General features: G+C 48.0%; 1 protein-coding gene across 10 annotated transcripts in view; it reads left to right on the forward strand.

The window, feature by feature from the left end:
• Nucleotides 1-22554, forward strand: part of PBRM1 (polybromo 1) — a 1258882-nt gene that overhangs the window by 114216 nt on the left and 1122112 nt on the right. For all 10 annotated transcript variants that reach the window (XM_069643172.1, XM_069643175.1, XM_069643176.1 and 7 more), the window contains 2 exons: nt 1390-1458; nt 12404-12502. In XM_069643172.1, coding sequence (XP_069499273.1) covers nt 1390-1458; nt 12404-12502 — 168 coding nt within the window. The remainder of the gene's footprint in view (nt 1-1389; nt 1459-12403; nt 12503-22554) is intronic.

Consider the following 22554-nt stretch of genomic DNA (forward strand, 5'->3'; position numbering starts at 1 on the left):
CAGCAGTACCCCCAACGATCTCCCGACACTGATCCTGTTCCAATGGCTGTTGAGGAGTTTAGAACCCGCAGTGCCAGCGGTAGGGGGTCACCCCTCAGGCCTCCCAACAGTCCCTTAATGGGTTCTTTTTGCTAGATTCCCAGGAGATAAGCCACAGTGGGTATTATATATAGAGGTCCAATTGGTGTATCCCAGTCCATGCGGCGTTCCCAGGGCCCCGAACACTTCACTACACAGAACCACAACTGACTGCCACTGATGATATCAATGAGGGTTGGGGGGATTTCCCTTACGCCACCCAGGAGGGTGGCACAGTCACAGGGCCCCACACTCCCTCCTCACCTCATTCATGGGCCGCTTAAAGAGTTTCCAAACAGCCCGATACGACGTTCCTGAACGGTGCTCACTTGCAGTGCAGACACTCTGGATATCGGCTCCTCGCACCCGGGGAGTTTGGGTCGTGTTCCCACTGCAGGCAATGGATGGTGTCTCGGGGAGGCAGGACTCCACAGGGCGGCCCAGTTAGTGGGGATCACACACTGAACACGCATGCAGGGCGCCGGGTCCGGGGTGAGCCGCGGAGGACCAAGCACATTGCTACAGTGTGGGCTCCTCCTTGGGTCCCGGCGTGCAGGAGCCCCGGCCGCAGTTCCAGCCTCGCTCGGGATTTGTGGGCGTGATCCCCCACCCTCCACAGCACGGGGTCTGGCAGGTTACCCAGGCACAATGATCGCAAGGCCGGGTCCTCCAGCTGCGGGGGCTCTCACCACTGATCGCAGTGTACTACTGTGCAATGCGCTGTCGAAGGGCAGCGCCTGGGCGGGAGAGATCGCACCGCAGGAACACTATCTCGGAGGCGGTCCTAGGATTGCTTCTGACCACTGCCACCGCTTTCAGGGGGTCTACTCCTACGAAACCGGATTCCTGGGCCCCCCACAAAGCAGGATGAATTGGCAGGATATGTTTAGCCTCCACCTGAGCCGGCTAAGGCAGCGGCCATTTTCCACGTGAAATTATTTCTTTGATGTACATTACTAGCTAGGTTCAGTGTACTTGCCTACAGCTCACATCTTCCTCTTATGAAAAGCCTGTCTGCTCTTCCACTCTACCAACGTTTCTGAGTAGTACAGACTGATACTAAGAGTTGGGGATCTACTAACCACTGGTATAGCTTACTAAAGTCTTACTCCAAGTGGGACTTTAGGAAAACTTCCTTAATACATCTTGACAGTATTGAGCAGCAAAACTTTGGAAATATCTAATTTATATTTTCCTTCCAGGCCTCTGCTCTTTACGACACTTGCTTGGTTTCTTTACTGCAATTCAAAATTTCTGAATGCAAAGCAAAACCTGGTGTCCTGCTTGTGTAACATTCCTTTTCTTTTCCAGCAATATCCAGACTATTATGCAGTAATTAAGGATCCCATCGACCTCAAGATAATTGCTCAGAGGATACAGGTGAGCTCAAAACGCTGAGCTTTGTCTTCGTAATATAATTTCCCATCCTTGACAACCCTCCCCTCTGTCCTTCCGTTCACATGAAGAATATTTGATGTTTACATGTTAACTGAACCAAGTATAAAGCTTTACTGGCATCTTTTGAGTGTCTCTGCAGAAAGATACTAAATTATACAAATTGCACACACTATTGCTTTGTCTTCTCTCCTATATATACATCCGTGCCTCCCTCTGTGTGTGGCTGGAAAGCACTGTATGCACGCTTACTTCACGCCATGTATTGAAGAATCTCCTGTCTGGAAGCTCAGCTCAAGCCTGTTTGTTTTTTTTTGTTATTGTCTAGTTTTTCCTGCCCTCACCTCGTTATTATGTGCTCCCATTTGTACAATGCTTGCTATTCATTTATTTTGATGGCAATACCGGACCATGTGGTTACCACCACTCTGCCTTCGAAAAGGCACACGAGCGATCCTGAAGACAGGTCTTGGCTATAGAATTGGTTACTATCTTTAGCATCTTGTTCTGTACTTGCCATTGGTGAGCGTGCAATATTAGGACAGTATCCCGCTCAGCCAATCAGAAATCCTCAGTCTCTTCTGCGATTTCTGATACGAGACTGAAGCCCGGCAGACCAAATACAAGTCCTTTGAAACGTGATACCCTAAGCTTAGTGTTTGACCTTGAATTTGGCATTGCTTCTGGAATAATAAAAAGTGGGCCTCTCTGGCTATGGAGACTTTCTGAACCCTAATATTTAACCTGTAACCTTCTTCAGCACCTCGATTTACCTCGAGTTTATTTTATGATCGCTATGTGGACCTACTCCTGTTCAGAGTAACAGTGTGTGACTCTGTATTCGTATCTATCCAGCTCACCTCTGACAAATTAGCCACAGATAACACTACGGGGGGAATGCAAAGCTTAACGTTGGCCTACGTTTGACAATGTACTCTTCCACCTTAACTTAGGGCTGAGATATACTGTTTAACGTGGAGAACCAATATGTTGCCTCACATTGACTTCAGAGTGCTTGCCTACCAATTGGGCTTTGCAACACTGTTCTTTCTGTCGGATCTAACGTGTGGTTTGTATATTCCATTCTTATTGTATTCCTCTTTCCCCAAGGTAAGTAAATGGATGACAGTCTGTTAGGGAGAATTATCAGAAATGTGCTAATTCCCTCCTACCTTAGAGACCCCAAGCTCTTTTTGCTGAACTTTTAATTTGTAACCTGGAGAGAGAGACCTTTTTCCCACTCGTATTTTTCTGTGGTTATAGGTCAAAGGATCGATTCAAAAGGACTGAAAACAAAAGGATCGAAAACATTTTTTTACATTTTTTATTTTGGGGGGAGGGGGGTCTCCCTCCACCCCTGTTTTTGTGGTAAAAATCACTTTATTTACCTATATGAAAACCCCAAAAATATATATATAATTTAAAAAAAATTCGATCCTTTTTTTTTCGGCCCTATTGCGTCGACCCTATTACATTCGATCCTTTTGTAGTCGACCCTTTGACCGGACACCTTTTTCTGTGATTTGGACTCTGCGTTTCTTTTTACTTTGGAGTCTGACAAACTCCATAGGCATCATCTTTACTTTGTGACACACAGCACCTTCAGTGCAGTGGCACAGGAAAGTCTTATTAGATTTTCCAAAGGTCTATATGCCTTCACTTGGTGAAACTACTATTTCCAAGAGCAGTGAAGTGAAATTGACTTTACTTACATTTTGTAACTTTCTAGAGCCAGCGCACACTATTTTACAATAGGGTGCTGGAGGGGTTACTTAGTATCCCCTTTGCCTAGTTTCTCATGTAACATTTGTATGTTACCTTTTCTACAATTAATGGCTGTTGGCAGTGTTTTACTTTTTACTACCATTGTGTGTTTTTACCGCGGGCTGCAATTGCAGTAAGACACCCATGGGTGCCCATTTTGTCAAAGGGGCCCCAGTCTTCTTTTTTCACCATTTCTTGTTGGAAAGATCTTTCTTGAGATTTACTCTGCGCGCCAAACTAGGTTTGGTCCCTTTGTTCCTTTTGTCTTTGGTGGGATTCACAAGTGAAGCCCACCTCTGTCTCCGGTATGTCTGGCAGGGGCAGGAAGCGGGGGAGGTGCACAAAACTCCCTGTGCTTAGTCTCCTTGGTTACAGGAATTCACCCAAGGGTGATTGGCTAGAGGGCTGTCCTTGGAGGACCGCCACTCTGCTGTGTGATTGACAGCTAGACTACAAATGAATGGGAGAAACCTGCATAAAAGGCGAGGCTTTTTACTTGGAAGGCAGAGTCGACCACTGGACGAAGGAATCCGAAGAAGAACTTGGAAGAGACGCCTGCTGCAACTCCTGGACCGTTGGTTTGCCCAATGAAGCCCAGCTGCTGTGCCGAAGCTCCGAATTCGACTAGAGAAGCCCTGCAAAGGACGACTTCTCCCCTTGGGTTGGTGGGACCTATCGACTCCAAGAAGAGCTCATCTGGAAATCCTCTCGGAGCTGGCTGCACTTCCATTGCCGCTGCAGCAACCGAAGTGCTAGGGAGAGGAACGCCAGAATCAAGTGTCTTTAAGTCGGACCCAAACTAGAGGAAGATTACTGACCAAGCATTAGCCCCCTCAACAGAGTGCTGGAACCCAGATGCGAGGAAAGTCCATAGTGGTATCCGAGATTCCCGGTGGTGCAATTTCCGAGAAAATTCTCCTTAACACTAAATATGCCAGATATCCCGGTATAAATGTTAGGTGTTCACAAGAGACGCATTTGGCTCCAAATGGAGAGTCTCCTAATATGCCTGGGTGGGGGGTGCACAGCTATGGCTCATCATTTTCCAGACACTCCCATGGAGTCGCTACATACACCGAATACTGGCCTTTAAACTCCATGAAAAGATTGGGGACCCAGTGGGTTGATTCCTGCCTTTTGGCGGTTGAGGTCCTGGGCCGTAGTTCTTATAATAAATATATGGTTTATGGTCATAAGACCGAAAAAATAAATCTCGAAAATAAAAACTCAAAAAAAGGCCGAAAAAAGTCACTTTTTTGACGTTTTTTATTTGAAATGGGGGGGATCCCCCCCGAACCCCCCTTTTTAAAAAAAAAAAAAAACATTTTTTTTTATTTTTTTTTAATCCCGGAGCCCAAAATAAATATATAATTAAAAAAAGAGAAATTCGACTTTTTTTTTTTTTTTGGTCTTTTTTTTTTCCGACCTTATTGTTAGTCGAGATTTTTTTTTCGAGATTTTGACCGACCACCTAAATATATATGCCCCGAACATGTACTCACCAGGCTTCTTCCAAAACTGTGCTAACTACCTGCATAGATATCCAGACTGACATCATATGGGCAGGAGACTTTAACTTAGCATTGATACTACACCTGGATAGATCTGCGACACGTCAGAATATTCTCCCTAAAGCGGCGCCACCATGGCTCAACATTGCTGAATACCATAGGCTGTTTGACTTCTGGAGAGTGCTACATCCCACATCTAGGAAATATACCTTTTTTTCTGGGCTTAATGTTAGCTCATCAAGGATCAACTATGTTATGGTTACATCAAATCTGCTATGGGCTGCCACTGACTCCCAGATCCTGTCCCGCTCCCTATCGGATCACTCCCCAGTGAAATTCCTGTTCTCCTGTCCCCCACAGCCCTGAAATTCATGCGCTGGTGCTTCAGGACTCTGGCTCTTGAGGATGCTCTCTTCCGGGAGAACATCAGACTGGATATTCACACCTTCAAGGCCAATGCAGGTCTGTCCAAGATACTAGGATTGTGTGGGAGGCTTTTGAAGTATTTATTAGGGGCTGCTGGATGTCGAGAGGCGGGGTACTGAAATCTAGCTGCAGATCTATCTCCGGCAAAGATCGTGAAATATAAGACCATGACTTACAGCTTGGGGTGGGGTATTCCCTATTGATTCGGGAGACTATTGGGACTAAACAGGACGAACAGCATCTCCTTATGGACAGGGAGAAGAGATTCCTGGGGTACCCAATTAGGGCGACTACATATGGGTAGGGAGACCATCTCAGCCGCATTCTAGCATGGGCGATAAAAAAGGAACGCCACTCAGAGGATATCAGAGAGATTGAATGCACTGATGGGACGGCCCTCAAGCTGGGAACCCCTGCAAGTTAACGAGGTATTCACTTGCTACTATAAACAACTATGCACATCACAGCTACAAGTGGTGCATGACTCTATATGTCGAAATTTGGACAAGGTTGGCTTGGGGTGGTTAGACCAGACACAGGGGGAAAAGCTTAATGCGCCTCATCAGAGGCAGAAATTTGCAAAAGTATCCTCTCCTCAACGGGAAGGCTCCTGGAATGGACGGGATCACTATGAGAATTTTATTTGATTTTTTTTTATTGATTTATTTGAATAATCAACTTTTCAATATTCTAATATATATATATATTTATTTTTTTTAAATTTAAAATATAACATCATTTGTTATATTAAAATTCATCAACTATGACATCATTCATTACATTAAAAATCATCAATACAACATATTAAAATTTTAAATTCATAATGAAAGTTAATTCCAGTGTAGGAAAACTACTGCCGCTTCTGCAATAACTCCAATGAACCGGAAACACTAATACATCTTCTAATTAATTGTCCAAGATTAATGGAAAAAATAATTAAATATCTAAAACACTTTATTGAAGGATATAGACTGCCCACTGCAGAAGCATTGTAGAATTATTTGTATAACACCAACAGGAATAAAGTAAGAATTGCAATAGTACATTTTCTGATTGCATTAAAACTTGAAGAATGTGATTATACAAACGTATCTCCTGTAACGAAAATCGTACCACAGGCGAGAGAACAATTGTGAAGAGTAGATGTATATGAAATCTGAAGATTAACTGAGGTATTTAGACAGATTCAACACTCTTAGCAGGTATAAATAGAATTTGAAAAGGTGCAATTGTAATGTGTATGTTCATTTAAAATTGTAATATGTTTAATTGATTTTTTATGTAACTAATGTCATAGTTGATATTAATGTAACAAATGTTAGATTTTTAATATTTTGTATTAGAAAATATTGAAAAGTTGATTATTGAACAAAATCAATAATAAATAAAATTCTATAGAGCTATATAAATAAGCACGGTAGCAACATTATAAGCCCCAAATCAGTGGCAGGGAGAATTCCTACAGCAGGCCTTGTGTCAACTCCTTATAAATGCCATATCATATGAAATAATGCATTGGAGGAGATGCTTGCTGGTACTGAGGGGTTACATAGTATCCCCTGTGTCTAAACACTCATGTAGCAGTCAAATGCTACCCTTTCCTATTGAAAAGGCTGGTGGCAGTGGTTTTACAACGAACTACCATGATTTTTCCCGACCGCGAACACCGGTAGCTAAAAATCACGGGAGCCATGTTTTTCAAGATGGCGCCTTAAGCCCCTTTGTTTAAACGGGTCCCTGTCTTCTTTTTTCACCTTTCTAGTGTTTCTCTGCGTGCCAGGTTTGGTCCCTTTGTGTGCCTTTAGCGGGCTTGAGGACTGAAGTCCGCCCTTGGCGTCTCAGTGTCTAGGGTGGGCAGGAAGAGAGCGAGGTGCCCGAAACTCCCTGTGCTTAGTCTCCTAGGAGACCCAAATGCACTCTGGCGTGATTGGCTGGCTGACTGTCCGGCAAGGACAGCCACCCATCTGGGTGAGTGACAGCTAGGCTGGAATGAAAGGGAGAAAACTGTTTAAAAGGCGAGTCTCCAGGACTGGAACGCAGAGTCGACCACTGGAACGAAAGAACCGAAGACGAGCTGGGACCACTCGACTGTTGGTTTGCCCGGTGAAGCCCTGCTGCAGGTCCAAATTGCCAAACTCCATTCGACAGAGAAGCTCCTTCAAGGACGGCTTCTTCCTTTGAGTTGGTGGGACCAATCGACTCATAAGACACCTGGATACCATTCTCAAGGCTGGTTAGGATTAATCAGGGAGAGGGACAGCAGTTTGTGTTCTTGAATCTACAACTACTGGAACTAAAGTGACTCAATTTTTTTTTGTTTGCTTTCTTCAACGATCATGTGCAGTGCAGGAGTCCTCCGACGTTCTCCGTCTTGTCCCCATGACTGAGGCTCAAGAACAGCGAGATCTGCAGGAACTGCCAGGAACTACGACTTCAGCAACATTTGTTTACTTCACAAAAAGGTACTGTGTCAAGCCGATTCGAGAGAACGCCACTCTCGCAGAGAAAGTTTGTGAAACTTTCCCCACTTGCAGGCCTTATCAGCTTGTGGCCCCATAAATCATTCTTTTTCGCCTAAACTACTTGAGAACTTTTGCAAAGACTTTACCGTTTGATACCAGAACTGCTCTTTCCTATCCAGAACACTATACCATGGACTTTGGCCTGGCCTATTGACTTGAATTGAACTATTCTGGTGAACTGAAACGATTTGCACTGCCTAGAAAGTATAGATAAACTATTCTACTTTTGTCCATTTTGCTCACTGCTAAGTAACTGAACTGCCAGTTGGCTCCTTTTTCAAGGGAGCTCAAACTGTCTCAAAAACAGTTTTGTATTGAAGTGTATTGGTCTACAATATTAAGTTGTTTTCTTCTATTGAAATGTTTTATAAATGATTGTGTAAATAAATTAGGTGTTTTACCAAGAAACCTTGAGTACAAGTGTCTACTTGAACCACTATGATTGAAAGTCCTTTGTGTAATTACTTGTACTGCTCACATTCACTCTTGAGATAAGCCTGGATGCTCAGCTCGCTACCAACAAACTGTGTGGTACAGACTTATACCAAAGGTTGGTCTTGCTTACACCTGTAGTCCTAATTATGTGTGGCAGGGTACTGCATGCAATTCTGCCTACCACCGAGCTAGATTTCTGGAGAGGTTTGAGGCGGGCTTGGAAAGGGTAGGGCAGTTGTGGATACAGTGCTCTTTCATGGGCATCCAAATACTCGAGCGGTGCAGGTAGGGAGAATTCTCAGAAATGTGCTCATTCTTCTCTACCTTAGAGACCCCTAGCGCTTTTGCTGGACTCTAGGACTTTAATTTTTAACCTGGAGATGTGCGACCTTTTTCCCCACTCTCTTGTATTTTACTGTGATTTGAACACACTTTCTTTTGGTTATGGAGTCCGACAAACTCCATATGCATCACCTTTTACATTGTGACACATGGCACCTTCAGTGCAGTGGGACAGGGAAGTATTACAGACTTCCCCAAGGTTTAAATACCTTCTCTAGGATAAACTGTTTCCCAGAGCAGTAAGGTGATATTGACTTTACTTTTGTTACTTTCTAGACCCAGCTCACACAATCTTACAGTAGGGTGATGGAGGGGTAACTTCGTATCCCCTTTGTCTAGTTTCTGTTAGCCTTTCTACAATTAATGGCTGGTGGCAGTGGTTTACTTTTAACTACCATTGGGAGTTGTTACTGGGAACTGCGTTCGCTGCTGCAGTAAAGCACCCATGGGTACCCATTTTGTCAAAATGGCCCCCTTCTTTTTCTGCCATTTCTTGCTGGAAAGGTCCTTCTTAAGATTTACTCTGCACGGCAAACCAGGTTTGGTCCCTTTGTTCGTTTTGTCTTTGGCAGGATTCACGAGTAAAGCCCACCTCTGGCTCCAGTATGTCTGGCAGGGGCCGGAAGTGAGAGGTGCCCGAAACCCCCTGTGCCTAATTCCCTTGGTTACAGGAATGCACCCAAAGGTGATTGGCCGTCTGGCTGTCTGGCAAGGACAACAACCATGCTGTGTAATTGACAGCTAGGCTGGAATGAATGGGCGAAACCTGCATAAAGGACAAGGCTTTTTGGCTTGGAAGGCATAGTTGACCACTGGACAAAGGAATCTGAAGAAGAACTTGGAAGAAACGCCTGCTGCAACTCCTTGACCGTTCTTTCGCCTGGTGAAGCCCTGCTGCTGTGCTGAAGCTCCGAATTTGCCTCGACTAGAGAAGCCCTGCAAGGACGACCTCTCCCCTTGGGTTGGTGTGACCAATCAACTCCAAAGTGAACTCGTTTGGACATCCTCTCTAAGCTGGGTGTACTTCTGCTGCTGCTGGAACCGAAGTGCCAGGGAGAGGAACATCAAATCGAGTGTATCACTTTTAAGTCGGACCCAAGCGCTAGGAAGATCCTCTGGACTTCCTGAAGCAGGACTGACCAAGCCTGAGCCACCTCAACAGAGTGAAAGTGGTATCCGAGAACCGCAGTGTTGCTATTTGCTGTCAGACGTGAGGAGCTGAAACGCCGAATTGAAGTTTGCCCATTGCTGCCGCTGACCTTCCTATTGCAGTGCAGGAGTCCCCAGACGTCCTCCTCTTGTCCCCACAACGGAGTCTCAGGAACACCAGGATCTGCAGAGCTGTACAGGAACAGAAGCGAGCTGGAACCATTTCTTCTAACCAAAGGCACTGTAAAGTCTAAGAGAACTTACCTCGTGTGGTGTAGCCTTACTTGTTATCAGTTGAGACTTGTCTTGGTTAACCTTGCAGAGTTGCTTACAGCTTTGTCCCTCTCAAGCCTCCCCGCTTGTGGCCCTACATTGATTTTACTTTTTCTACAAAGACGTCTAAAACATTGTGCAAGACTTTTACTTACCTGCAAGAAGTGCTTCAGCTCACCTATACTTTTGCTTACTTAACATTGGCTGGCCTGGCTCCCTGAAAGACTCTTCTTCCCTCTGTCTTTGTGGTGGTACCTTTTCTCCAGGAAAGGCTTAATTTACTTTGCAATGAGGGTTCAAAAGTACTAACCTGCTTCAGAATATTTCTGTGATCCCTTGTTTTATTTGTAAAACCCTTTTCTTAGACCCTAACTTCAGTATGGCTCTAAATGTACCAGTGATATATTAATGTCCACAGTGTCCTAACTATATAAGTCCCCTGAGGGTGTAGGAAGTGTGTGTGCCATCCCAAATGGGTACTTGCTGATTTAGAGAAACTAAGAATGTGTATTTTGAAGTGTATTTGTGTTACTATTATATTGCCCCTTCTGTAGAAAGCTTATTCAAACTGACTATTAAATACATTGATAATGGTTTACTCAATAAACCTTGAGTGTAAGTGTTTATTTGGATACTTGTCACTGTGAATCTCTGTGTAACCACCCAACTGCTCACATTGACCCCTCTTGAGATGAGCCTGGCTGCTCAGCCACACTACCAACCTGTGTAGTACAGACTTATACCAAGGGTTGGGTTCCTATTGACAGGAGGTTAAGGTTGTTGTAGTGCACCCAAAGGGTACTGCTCCAAATATTGCCTAACTAGTGCCTTAGTTTGGGGAAGCTGTCAGTTGTAGCCTATCTATAGCTCAAAGGGATTGTATAGGAAGAAGAATGCAAATGCCATAGTTCATAAGGTAACACCATTCAAGGTGATCCTATAACAGCAAAGTGGATCGAGGGGGTTAATTTAAAAATTTAAAAAATATTGCTGGAGCCAAGGGGCCCCAAGAAAATGGGAAACTGATCTGGGTTATAAGCTTTTGGATACCAGATGGACAGAAACCTGTGGGTTAACCAAAAGGTCTCTACTGCAAACCCCTATAAGCTCTACAGCTTGATGCTCCTTCACAGATGGCAAGGGCAAGACCCCCGTGAGGTTGGCTAGAATGTATAGAAGCATCAATGATCAGTGCTGTAGAAAACGTGCAGAATGAGCCATGTATTGGCACATGCGGCGCGGCTGTCCTGAAGTAGATTCTGGGCCGAAGTGTGTATTAAAAGTTAGGATGGGAGCAGAGAACGCTGGACCCACTGCTGGTGTTCTCTACCCCATAGGGAAGTGGGTTCCCGTCATCTTCCTCATATGGCGTGTTTAGCGAGAGGTTGGAGAAGTGAGTCAGCCGTCTAGGAAGAATTTGGCTTCATAAAGTGAAGGACCTGACCAAATGGAGAAAATCCCAAATTCGGTACATGACTCTCCAAGGAGTATGGAGGAGGAATGGTGGTACTTCTGGTCCAAAGAAAATCTGTCAGATCAAAGACATTTCATCAGTGGTGCGTCTCGAGGGGATTAAGTGGGAATGGAGTGGCTAGACCCTTTCTGTCGACCGCATATGGGCCGTGACCGAGTTTATATAGTAGCGCCTGGACCGGGTGTTTGGTGAGGGGCAAGGCAGGATTAAGGGTTGTCTTTATTGGGGGATCCTTGGAGAAGTGGAGGGGCAATAGGAAGAGGGGGAAGACGAGAAAAGAGAATTGGATTTGAGTCGTTATCCATTGGTTTATGCCTTTTTGAAAAAGAAAATGAATTAGGAAAAAGAGTTTAAAAAACTATAGCTAAGGAGTCCCATCAAATGGATAGCAGAACTCCCAAAATTGGAAATCCTTCCTAACCGTGTTGTGTGTATATATAGAAAACTAGAGTTGCCGTCCCCAGGGAGGAGAGAAAGAGGCTGGTGCTCCTAAAAAAAAAAAAAGAAAATCTATCGAAAGTGTCCGCAGCAATTCTATGGAGCTTCCTCTGAGTAGAAAAAGGAACGTTTTGCTGAAGAGTGGAGTGAGGTAGAGTGCGTTTGTGGTTCAGTGTTAGCATGCTTACAGAGATGTGGATATTGATGGACATAGACTGGACGTACCCTTAAGCACTATTTTGCCTTTTTGCCCCCCATTCCTCCCTTGTCCTTGCTTATGTGTTCCCGAAAAGGCTAATCTCTATATCTGTGGTTTAGTTTCTTATGTTGTGTTTGAAACACTTGACTGTTTGGCATTAATGGAGCCCAGGCTTCGGAAACAAATTCCACTGTTTCTGCATCAGATTTGTCTTTATTTTTTACCCCAAACACTTGTTTTCGAGAAAACAAACATTCTATTTCCACTGTTGCATGCTGTAGCTTCTTCATGAGGCTTGTAGTTTAACCAGTAGAGTTGTTCATAGCCTCTGTTTGTGCTAATTCACTCCTGTGGGCCTGTTTACAGACACTGTCATTTGCTCTGTTCCCTGATGCAGATGGGGCATTATAGAAATATGAATGCAATGGCCAAGGATGTTGAGCTTTTGACAAAAAATGCCAAGACCTACAACGAGCCTGGATCGCAAGTATTCAAGGTGAGTTCGGAATCTGTTTTCAAGTGAGAAACATCCCACTTCTTAAATAATGCCTTTATGTTTATGAAGCATTTACTAACCCATCTAACATGTCCCTTTTACACTGTTTATTCCTCGATCCAGTTGCCTTCTATCATAAGTGAACTGCCAAGCGGTTTGAATGCTGAAGAAAGTTTTGACAAAGCCAAACAAAGCATAACCAATGAGCACATGCTCGCCCTTGCCATCTTTCCCGATAGGCCTTCGTTAATTAGCCTGCTCCTGTACATTGGGTCATTGTAGATGTTAGGCAGAATTCTCAGAAATGTGCTAATTCCCTCCACCTTGGAGACCCACAGCAACTTTTCTGGATTTCGAGGACTTGATTTTTTAACCTGAAGAGAGTGAGACCCCTTTTCCCCACTCTCTCAGGTATTTTTTTTTTTTTAAATATAATTTTTATTGGCATTTTTTAGGTTATTACAACAAACATATCATTTCAATTCGGTTCCATTACCAGAAAAAACGTTCAGTCAATAACCCTTTCCCCCCTACCCCCTCCACCCTCTCCTCGCCAGTGAACAGGTGTCGATTAAAAACTTGTCTTGCAGGGACGCATTGTGCATTTTTAAGTTCGGACTGTCAAATAGACTAGTGCACACATAGTCTAGGGCTCAACCTAGTAGCACCCTGTGAGGGGGCGCGTGCCTCGTACAACAGGTACCTATGAGGTCCCCAAACTCCTCCTGGCCTAGAACCTGAACAGGTCAACAGATCAAGGGCTCACCCCTCAGGTCGGCCGCACGTACTTTTCAAAGAAGGGGAGCCAGAGTTCCTCAATGTTAGATCTGGATTCATCCAGGACATGGGTTAGACATGGGTTAGAAACTCCATATCGTATATATCGCCCGAACCTTTGCAACCCATTCCTTCTCCTCAGGCATGTGCGGGTTCCTCCATTTCTGGTCAAGCAGCTCCTGCCCGCCACGAGCATGACCTGTAACATGTGGCCCTGGGTGTCCTCCTGGTCATCTCCCACCTCAATGCCAAATAGAAGCAACCAGGGACAGAGGGGCCTAGTAACTCCATCAACCCCCTTGGTCCAGGATAGGACCTCTCCCCAATATGACTGCACCCTTGGGCAAGACCACCACATGTGCATGTAGTCCCCTTTTTCCTTTCGGCATTTCCAGCAGTGAGGGTCCTAACCCGGGCTCATTCTGGCTATCAACTGTGGAGGGTAGTGCCATCTGTGTAAAACCTTTAGAGCTTGGTGTCTGTACTCGGGGGAGATCGTTGAGCGGTGGGCCCGGATGCACATTTTAGTCCACCTTTTGTCATCTATTGCCATGCCCAGATCTTTTTCCCATTGTGTCCGTGCTGGCGGGGGATCCCTAGGTATCGAGAGCAAGAGGAGCTTGTACAAACGGGATACGACCCCCCCTTGAGCCTCGCGTGGAGATTATCGTTTTCTCGAAGTCCGTGAGGTCCCTCCTGAGGGTGTCCCCCCATGAGGGTTCGGAGAGGACTTCCTTCAGTTGAAGGTAGCGGAAAGGTGATGGCTTGCCCCAGCCCCAGGGCTTCCTCCGGATCCAGAAGGGGCATGAAGGACCCACCCACCCACAAGTGGCATGCCCCAACGAGGCCACCTCTGATATGCGGCAGGCTCCGCTACTTTGGCCAGGAACGGTGGCGCCCAAATACAACTCAACGGAGAGGGCCAGGTTGTGAGCCATCTGCAGTAGCTCCCCTCCTTCCAGATGGACCACAGAACACCCAGTACCGGGTGGTCCAGAACCCGCCTGGGTATGTGTGCTCTAGGGACCCACAACCACTCGTCGAGCGTGACCGGGGCGAGTAGCCTATTATCCAGTGCCACCCATTGCTTTTCTGGCTCAGGGTTGAAGTGGTCGACCAGAATCCTCAACTGGGAGCCCCTGTAGTATGTCAAAATCTGGGAATCCCACCCCTCCGTCTTCCTTGGGCCTCGTTAGGGCATTTTAGGAAATCCTATGTTTTCTTTCCCGCCCAGAGGAACCTGAGCAGGGTGCGTTTCATTGACTGTAGGAACGTGTTGGGGACCTGAGTGGGGAGCATCTGGAAGAGGAATAGAAATTTGGGAAGTACCACCATTTTGATCAGGTTGAGTCGTGCCATCCATGAGAACCCCGAGACCGCCCACCTCTCTATATCTCTCTTGACCTCTGTCCACAAAGGGGTGAAATTGCACGGGAAGAGGTCCATTGGGTCAGGTGTGATTTGAATTCCCAAGTGTCGGAACCCCTCTCTCTGCAATTGGAAGGGGAGAGACCCTCCACATACTCCTTCTCGGTTTCCGGTAGTCGACTCCCCAGATTTGCCCAGGTTAACCTTGTACCCCGAGAGGTCCCCATAGCGCTCCAATGCCCGCAACACATGGGGGATCGTCTGTGACGGTTTAGTGACATGGAGGAGAGCGTCATCGGCGACCAAGCTGATCTTACAGTGGGAGCCGCCCATCTGAACTCCAGTGATAGCCTCATTGTTGCGCACCGAGATCGCCCAGGGTTCCATGATAAGGGCGTATATCAGGGGGGATAGTGGACAACCCTGTCTCGTTCCTCGCCCCAGGGGGAAGGCCTCTGATTCCATCCCATTGGCGGCCACCCTGGCCGTGGGGGCGGAATATAGTGTCGCCATCCATCCCAACCACCTCTGACCTATCCCTATTGCCGAGAGGACCTCCCCATGAAGGCCCAACTCACCCGGTCAAAGGCCTTTTCTGCGTCCAGGGACAGCAGGAGGACCCCCTCGTCCCGGGTTTCTCTTGAATGCAGCATATGGAGGGTTTTTGCGCATGTTGTCCGAGGCTTGTCTATTTAATATGAAGCCCGTCTGATCTGGGTGAACCAGGCGGGGCAAGCATTTCTCCAGGCGAGTGGCCAGGATACTGGCAAAGATTTTAGCATCGAGGTTCAAGAGGGAGATGGGTCTATAGGAGCCGCACTATGTCAGGTCTTTTCCTGGCTTGGGGATTACCGAGATGAGGGCCTGTAGGAATGTGGGGGGGGGGATTGTCTCTTTTTTACGGATTCTCTCATGTATTTTAATGCGATTTTGAACGCTTTCTTTTGGTTGTGGAGTCTGACGAACTCCCATAGGCATCATCTTTTACATTGTGACACACAGCACCTTCAGTGCAGTGAGATAGGGAGGTCTTCCAGATTTCCCCATGGGTTGACTACCTTCTCTGGGATAAACTACTGTTTCCAAGAGCAGTAAAGTGAAACTGACTTTACTTACCTTTGTAACTTTCTAGACCCAGCACACACTATCTTACAATAGGGTGCTGGAGGGGTTACCTAGTAACCCCTTTGTCTAGCTTCTCATGTAACATTTTTTATGTTACCCTTTCCTCACTGAATGGCTGGTGGTAGTGGTTTTGTTTTAACTACCATGGTGTACGTTTACCGCAGGCTGCGTTCGCAGCTGAAGCAAAGCACCCAAGGGTGCCATTTTTATCAAAATGACCCAGTATCCTTTTTTCACAATTTCTTTGTGCAAAGGTCCTTCTTGAGTTATTCCAGGTTTGGTCCCATTGTTTGTTTTGTCTTTGTCAGGATTCACAAGTCCAGCCAACCTCTGTCTCAGGGTGTCTGGGGTAGGCAGGAAGTGAGGGAGGTGCCCGAAACTCCCTGTGCTTAGTCTCCTAGGAGACCCAAATGCACTCTGTGATGATTAGCTGGCTGACTGTCCGGCAAGGACAGCCACCCTGCTGGATGAGTGGCAGCTAGGCTGGAATGAAAGGGAGAAAACTGAATAAAAAGCAAGTCTTTTGGCTTGGAAGGCAGTCGACCACTGGACGAAGGAACCGAAGAAGAGCTTGAAGAGGATGCCTGCTGCAACCCCTGCACCGTTGGTTTGCCCCGTTACTGTGCCGAAACGCCAAGTTTGCATCGACGGAGATGCCCCTGCAAGGACGACTTCTCCCTTTCAGTTGGTGGGACCAATCGACTCCAAAGTAAGCCACCTGGACATCCATCTCGGAGCTGGTTGAATGTACACAGAGTTGCTGCTGGAAACCGTATAGCCAAGGAGAGAAACGCCTGATTATGTGCGTTGCTTTTAAGCTGGCCTAGAGCTCCAGGAAGAACCTCTGGATTCCTAGGAAGCAGGACTGACCGAGCCTGAGCCCTCTGAGTGCGGGACCCCAGAAGCAAGGAAATCCATTCCACAGTGTTGCTATTTGCGGTAGATGCAAGAAGCTGAAACACTGAACAGCCACTGAAAGTGAAGTTTACCGGTTGCAAGTTTTGACTGTCCCAGTGCATTGCAGGAGTCTCCCGACGTCCTCTCTCTTGTCCCCACGACTGAGGCCAAGGAACAGTGAGACCTGCAGAGCTGCACAGGAACAGGAGTCATCTGCTGCATCTTTTCTTCATTTTAAAGGTGCTGTACAAAGTGAGAGAACTTACCGCTTACTGTAGAGTTGCTTGCATCTTCTACTACTCACAAGTCTAATCAGCATGTGGCCCTACATTTCATTATTCTCTTCTTCAAAGACTTCTAAAACATTGTGCAAAGACTTTCTATTTACCTACAAAGAAGTGCTTCAGCTTACATAGACATTTGCCTATTGACTTTGGCTTAGCCTCTTCCATTGAATGACTCTTATTGGGGGATTTTCAAGTATTTGCCTGCTTAAGAATAGCTGTTGTCTCTTGTTTGTTCTAAATAATCTTTTCCTTTGACTTCTTACTCACTGATCCTAAATGCAACAGTGATATAGTAATGTCCCCAGCACCCTAGCAATTGAAGTCACCTCAGTATGTAGGTAGTGTCTGTGGGCCCTCCCAAAAGGGTATCTACTGATTTAGAGATATTAAGAGTGTGTATTTCATGAAGTGTATTATTATATTGTTCCCTTCTGAACAAGGCTTATTCTAACTGGCTGATACATTAATAATTGTTTATTCAAGAAACCTTGAATGTAAGAGTTTATTTGAATACTTGTTACTGTAAATCTTTGTTTCGAGGGGATTGGTTCCTCCGACTTATTCCATATCTATGACAGTAATCACCACAGCTGTGCTGCTTCGGAAAATCTTCTGCGTCCTACGTTGATACGCCGCCATCGAGGACCTCCTCCGACGGCCGACGTCACTGGATGTTATAAGTAGGATGCATGACGCCCGTAGCCTCAGTTCTGTTTTTTCTGCGAACGTGTTCGCTTCGGGAATCTCGGCGCACCTCGACTCTTTGGAGTTTCTATTGCTTTCTCTGTTCTTCAAACCTGTTAATTATTTCTTCGTGAAGATGTCTACCTTGTCTTCCACACCGCGTCCGGGCTTTAAGAAGTGCGGGGACTGTGGGTCCAAGATGTCGGTCACAGACTTGCACGACGCCTGCCTCTGGTGCCTCGGGGAGGTCCATGACACGGATGACTGTGTCGACTGCCAGTCGCTCACGTTGAAAGCCTTGCGGGAGCGCAAGAAGTTAACGGTAGGTAAGGTGTCCAAGCCCCGGAAGTTGAGGTCTGCAGGGCTTTCGATGGATGTCTCGAGGGGTGACTCTCCGCATCGTCATCGGAAGTCCAGTGGGTCTCGGTCCCGGAGTCGGTCTTGCCACTCCTCTGCCTCTTCGAGGCACTCCCGGAAGCGCCGTCATCAGTTGCCTTCCCCGTCCTCATCCGAGGACTCCGCCCGTCGGTGGGTCGCTTACCCCACCAAGCATGCGACACCGGAGGAATGGGCTTCCTTCGGGAAGAAAATGTTGGCGATTCTCGAATCGCAGGACACTGTTCCTGCCGCACCTCCGAGTGGGGCCGGTCGTGATCAGCCGAGAGACGCTGCTCGCACGCCTTTGGGCTCGGTGGTCGTCACGATTCGCGGGAAAGGTCCCGCTCGGACAAGGGGAATTGTTCTTGGCATGCCCGGTCAAGGTCCCGGTCCTCGACGCTCTCGAGACCGCGGAAACCTGTGAAGTCTTCGAGGAAGACGTCGACGCCTGTGGCGCCGAGGTCGTTGACGGACTCCGAGGAAGTCGTCGGCGCCCAGGATGTTGAGGGACACCCTCGGGGCTCCACCTTCGAGACCTGTGTCGACCCCGTCGATGTTGTCGGCGCCGCGTCTGTCGTCGACGACGATTCTCTCGACGCCTTTCGGGGCTGTGTTGACGGTGGTACTCCGTGGCTCGGGGGAACCACCTAGAAAGGCTCTGGCCAAGGTCAAGCATGGCTTTGGTTCCAGTTCTGTGCCTTCTTACCGCCATCTGGAGTTCATTTCAGAGGTGGATGAGGGCTCTGATGATGGCATGGTGCCTGGCAGGGTGCCTGACAAGATTCTCTCGGGGCCATAGCCAGTTTGAGGACCTGAGGCAGTCCCTGCATGATGCTAGTGGGCTGGACAGCTCTCCGGAGGTGGAGTTTTGTAGGCCTGCGCCTGGCTCCTTATGTCACGGGTCACTGAGTACTTAGGATGGTCTGCTTCCCCAGGGGAGTTTGTTCAGGATGACCTTACGGATATCCTCGACATTGGTCTACCAACTGACCCGGTACTGCCGTTTCATATGGCTCTGCAGAGGAGGGTGGCGGCGGCTTGGACTGCTCTGGACAGTCTCCCGGCAGTGAGCAAGTCTTTGCCGCTAAAATACTGCCCAGCCAGTAGTGATCCCTGCTAATTGTCCAAGCACCCTACACCGGAGAATTTGGTGGTGCAGGCGGCTATGGCCCCGGCAAAGCAGGCGTCGTACCCTACCATCCCTCCTGATAGGGACGACAAGCGTTTTGATGGCTGGGTGAAGAAAGTGTTTTCTGCAGGGGGGTATGGCGCTTCAGGCGGCCAACTCCATTTGTGCCTTGTCTCGTTTCATGCACAGTCTGTGGAACTGTTTCCTTGGCGGCTGACCATAATCCCAAAGGGGATGAACGGGATGGTTTCCTTGCCATGGTTCAGGATGGTAAGGATGCCATGTGTGAGGCCGTTCAGTCGGGTTTGGGCATGGCAGATTGCGTCAGCCGGTCCATGGCAGCGAGCACTGTGATACGCAGGTTTGCGTGGTTGCGGAAGTCAGGGTTTGCTCCTGATGTGCAGGCTCGGCTCCTCAACATACCCTTTGAAGGGGAACATCTTTTTGGCAGCAAGGCTGACGAGAGCCTTGAGAGGTTGCAGACCTCAAAAGCTGCAGCAGTCGTTGGGTGCTGCAGTCCGCCTTTTCGTCCTAGGGGGACAGCAATGGAGGGGAGGTTCCTTTCGTTATTACTCATCCTTTGGTAAAGCGAGAGGAGCTGCCAGTCAAAGGGGCCACCGTAGGAGTGCCAGAGGTGGAAAACAAGGTACTCGAGGTGCCCAGGCCGCTCGGGCTGTTGCCTCTTTGCCCTCAGGCAACGCCGCAGCCGCTTCAGCTCAGTCATGAGGCCATGTCCCATGGTTCGCCGGTTGGGGGAAGGCTGGTGCAGCATCTTTCAGAGTGGCGCGCCATTACTTCAGATGTGTGGGTTCTGGAGATCATAACCCACGGCTACTGTCTTCCTTTCCGGCAGAGGGCTCAAGACAATCCACCGGGGAATCTCTCTTTGAAGAGTCCGGATCCGCTCCTTGAGCAGGAAATTCAATCCCTGCTGGAGAAAGGCACCATAGAACTGATGCCTGTAGCGGAGAGGAACAAGGGTTGGTATTCCCCTTATTTTTTGATTTCCAAGAAAGACGGGGGTTTGAGACCCATCATGGACTTGCACGGTTTGAACAAGCTCCTCAGGAAGGACAAGTTCAAGATGGTTACTCTCTCTCAAGTCCTCCAGGCCCTTCAGCTTCAGGACTGGTTGGTGTCTCTCGACCTCAAGGACGCTTATTTTCATGTGCCGATCCATCCAAAGCACAAGAAGTACCTGAGGTTCGCTGTTGGCGACTCACACTTTCAGTTTCGGGTCCTGCCGTTCGGATTGACCTCCGCCCCGAGGGTCTTCACCAAGCTCATGGTAGTGGTGGCAGCGCACCTCAGGAAAGGGGGGATTCACGTCTACCCCTACCTGGACGATTGGTTGATCAGGGCGTGCTCTTCCGAGCAAGTCCTAGATCATCTGTCAGTCACCTGACACTCCCTCCACAAGCTGGGCTTTTCCCTCAACTTGAAGTCCCATTTGACACCAACTCAGAGGCTCCAGTCCATCGGAGCAGTGCTCGACACGTCCCTGGGGCAGTGTTTTCCTCCCCAGGTGAAGACTCATCACATTCGGCAGATGGTGCTCAAGTTTCAACTTGCCCAGACTGTCCCAGCGTTCGAGTTCTTGAGACTGCTCGGCCTCATGGCATCCTGCATTCTTCTGGTGCCAGAGGCGAGGTTGCGGATGAGATCTTTGCAATGGGCACTCAAGCTCCAGTGGTCTCAGTCCTCCGGCAGGATGTCGAACCCTGTTCCGGTGCCGTCTTCGGTCGCCCAGGACCTTCTGTGGTGGGCCGACGAAGGCAATCTGATGAGGGGGGCTCCATTTTGGATGCCCTGGCCGGAAGTGACAATCGTGACGGACGCATCCCTCACGGGATGGGGAGCTCATGCCAACGAGTTGACAGTCAGCGGTCGTTGGTCTCCGTCGGAGTCCAGACTCCATATCAATCTGATGGAGCCGAGGGCCGTCAGGCTAGCCCTGAAGGCTTTTCTGCCGACTGCGCGAGGAAAGAATGTCCTGATCCTGACGGACAACACGGTGGCCATGCACTACCTCAACAAAAAGGGGGGGCAGGGTCACTTCCTCTCTGCAGGGAGGCGATGCAGCTCTGGTTCTGGGCAATCCAGCAGGAAGTTTCGATCTCGGCAGTTCATCTGGCAGGAGACGAAAATGAGATGGTGGGCACTCTGAGCAGGCAGAGCGCGATCTCTCACGAGTGGGAGTTGGCTCAGGAGATTCTCCTGGTGATCTTTGCCCTTTGGGGGACCCCTCAAGTGGATCTCTTCGCCTCCAGTGTCAACCGGAAGTGCGAGAGGTTCTGCTCGTGGGAATTTCCTCCAAACGGAACCTTAGGAGACGCGTTCGTGGTGGAGTGGTCCTTCCCACTGCTGTACGTGTTTCCTCCAGTCCCTGTCATTCCGCAAGTACTGCGGAGGTTACGGTGGTTCGGTTTCCGGATGATCCTCATTGCTCCGGCGTGGGCACGGAGGACGTGGTACCCGGACCTTCTCGACTTGTCCATCTGCCCTCCACGTCGTCTTCTCTACCGAGACAATCTGCTCTCACGGGAAGGGGTCAGGTTCTCCATCCAGAGGTCAGGTCCCTCAACCTTTACGCTTGGTTTCTGAAAGGTTGAGGTATAAGGATTGGGATCTCCCCGAAGACGTGATGGAGGTGTTGCTTTCGGCCAGAAGGCCCGCAACAAAGTCCCTGTACCGTTGCCGTTGAAGAAAGTTCTGCGACTGGTGCAGGGTTAAGAATGTAGATCCTTTTGCATGTGAAATTGTTTGTTTGTGTTTATTATTTATAATGTGCGAGCGTTCCCGGGGGTATCAAGAATTTTTTAAACTTAGTTACAGTACAAAGAATATATATATATATTTTTTTAAAATATTTTATTCAAACAAAACAACAATACAACAAAACATAAATAAAAACTTTCAGTAACATAACCACTGCACTCGCCCCCCCCCCCCCCCCCCTTATGGGCCTATTTGTTTCTCGCCCTCTGTATCTGTTCTGTGTGTCAGGGCTTCGCTGCTTCCGGATTCTGCTGGGGCCAATACTGCTCCAAACATTTCAGCTATCAGCAGTTTCCATGCTATGAGGGAGCCCATTTCCTCATCCCCCCCCCTGTGCTACTAGCCTCTTGTCACACAACTGTTTCAGCCTCCGCCCATTTTTGTAGGTCCTTCCACCACACCTCCACCCGCGGCCTGTGACACTCCTTCCATCCCATGGCGATCCTACGTTTCGCGAGCACGTATGCCAGATCTTTCAATTTCCCAACATGTTTGCGTTTCCGCGCTCTGGGATACCCCCTCAGCAGGCAGGCCCAGGCCGAGTCTATTATGAGAGTGACCCCCTTCTCCGCTAGCTTCTGTGCAACCTCCCCCCAATAGACTTCAATTACCGGGCACGCCCAGAACAT

This window comes from Ambystoma mexicanum, chromosome 2p, assembly GCF_040938575.1.
Source record: "Ambystoma mexicanum isolate Mex_15411 chromosome 2p, UKY_AmexF1_1, whole genome shotgun sequence".
NCBI lineage: Eukaryota > Metazoa > Chordata > Amphibia > Caudata > Ambystomatidae > Ambystoma > Ambystoma mexicanum.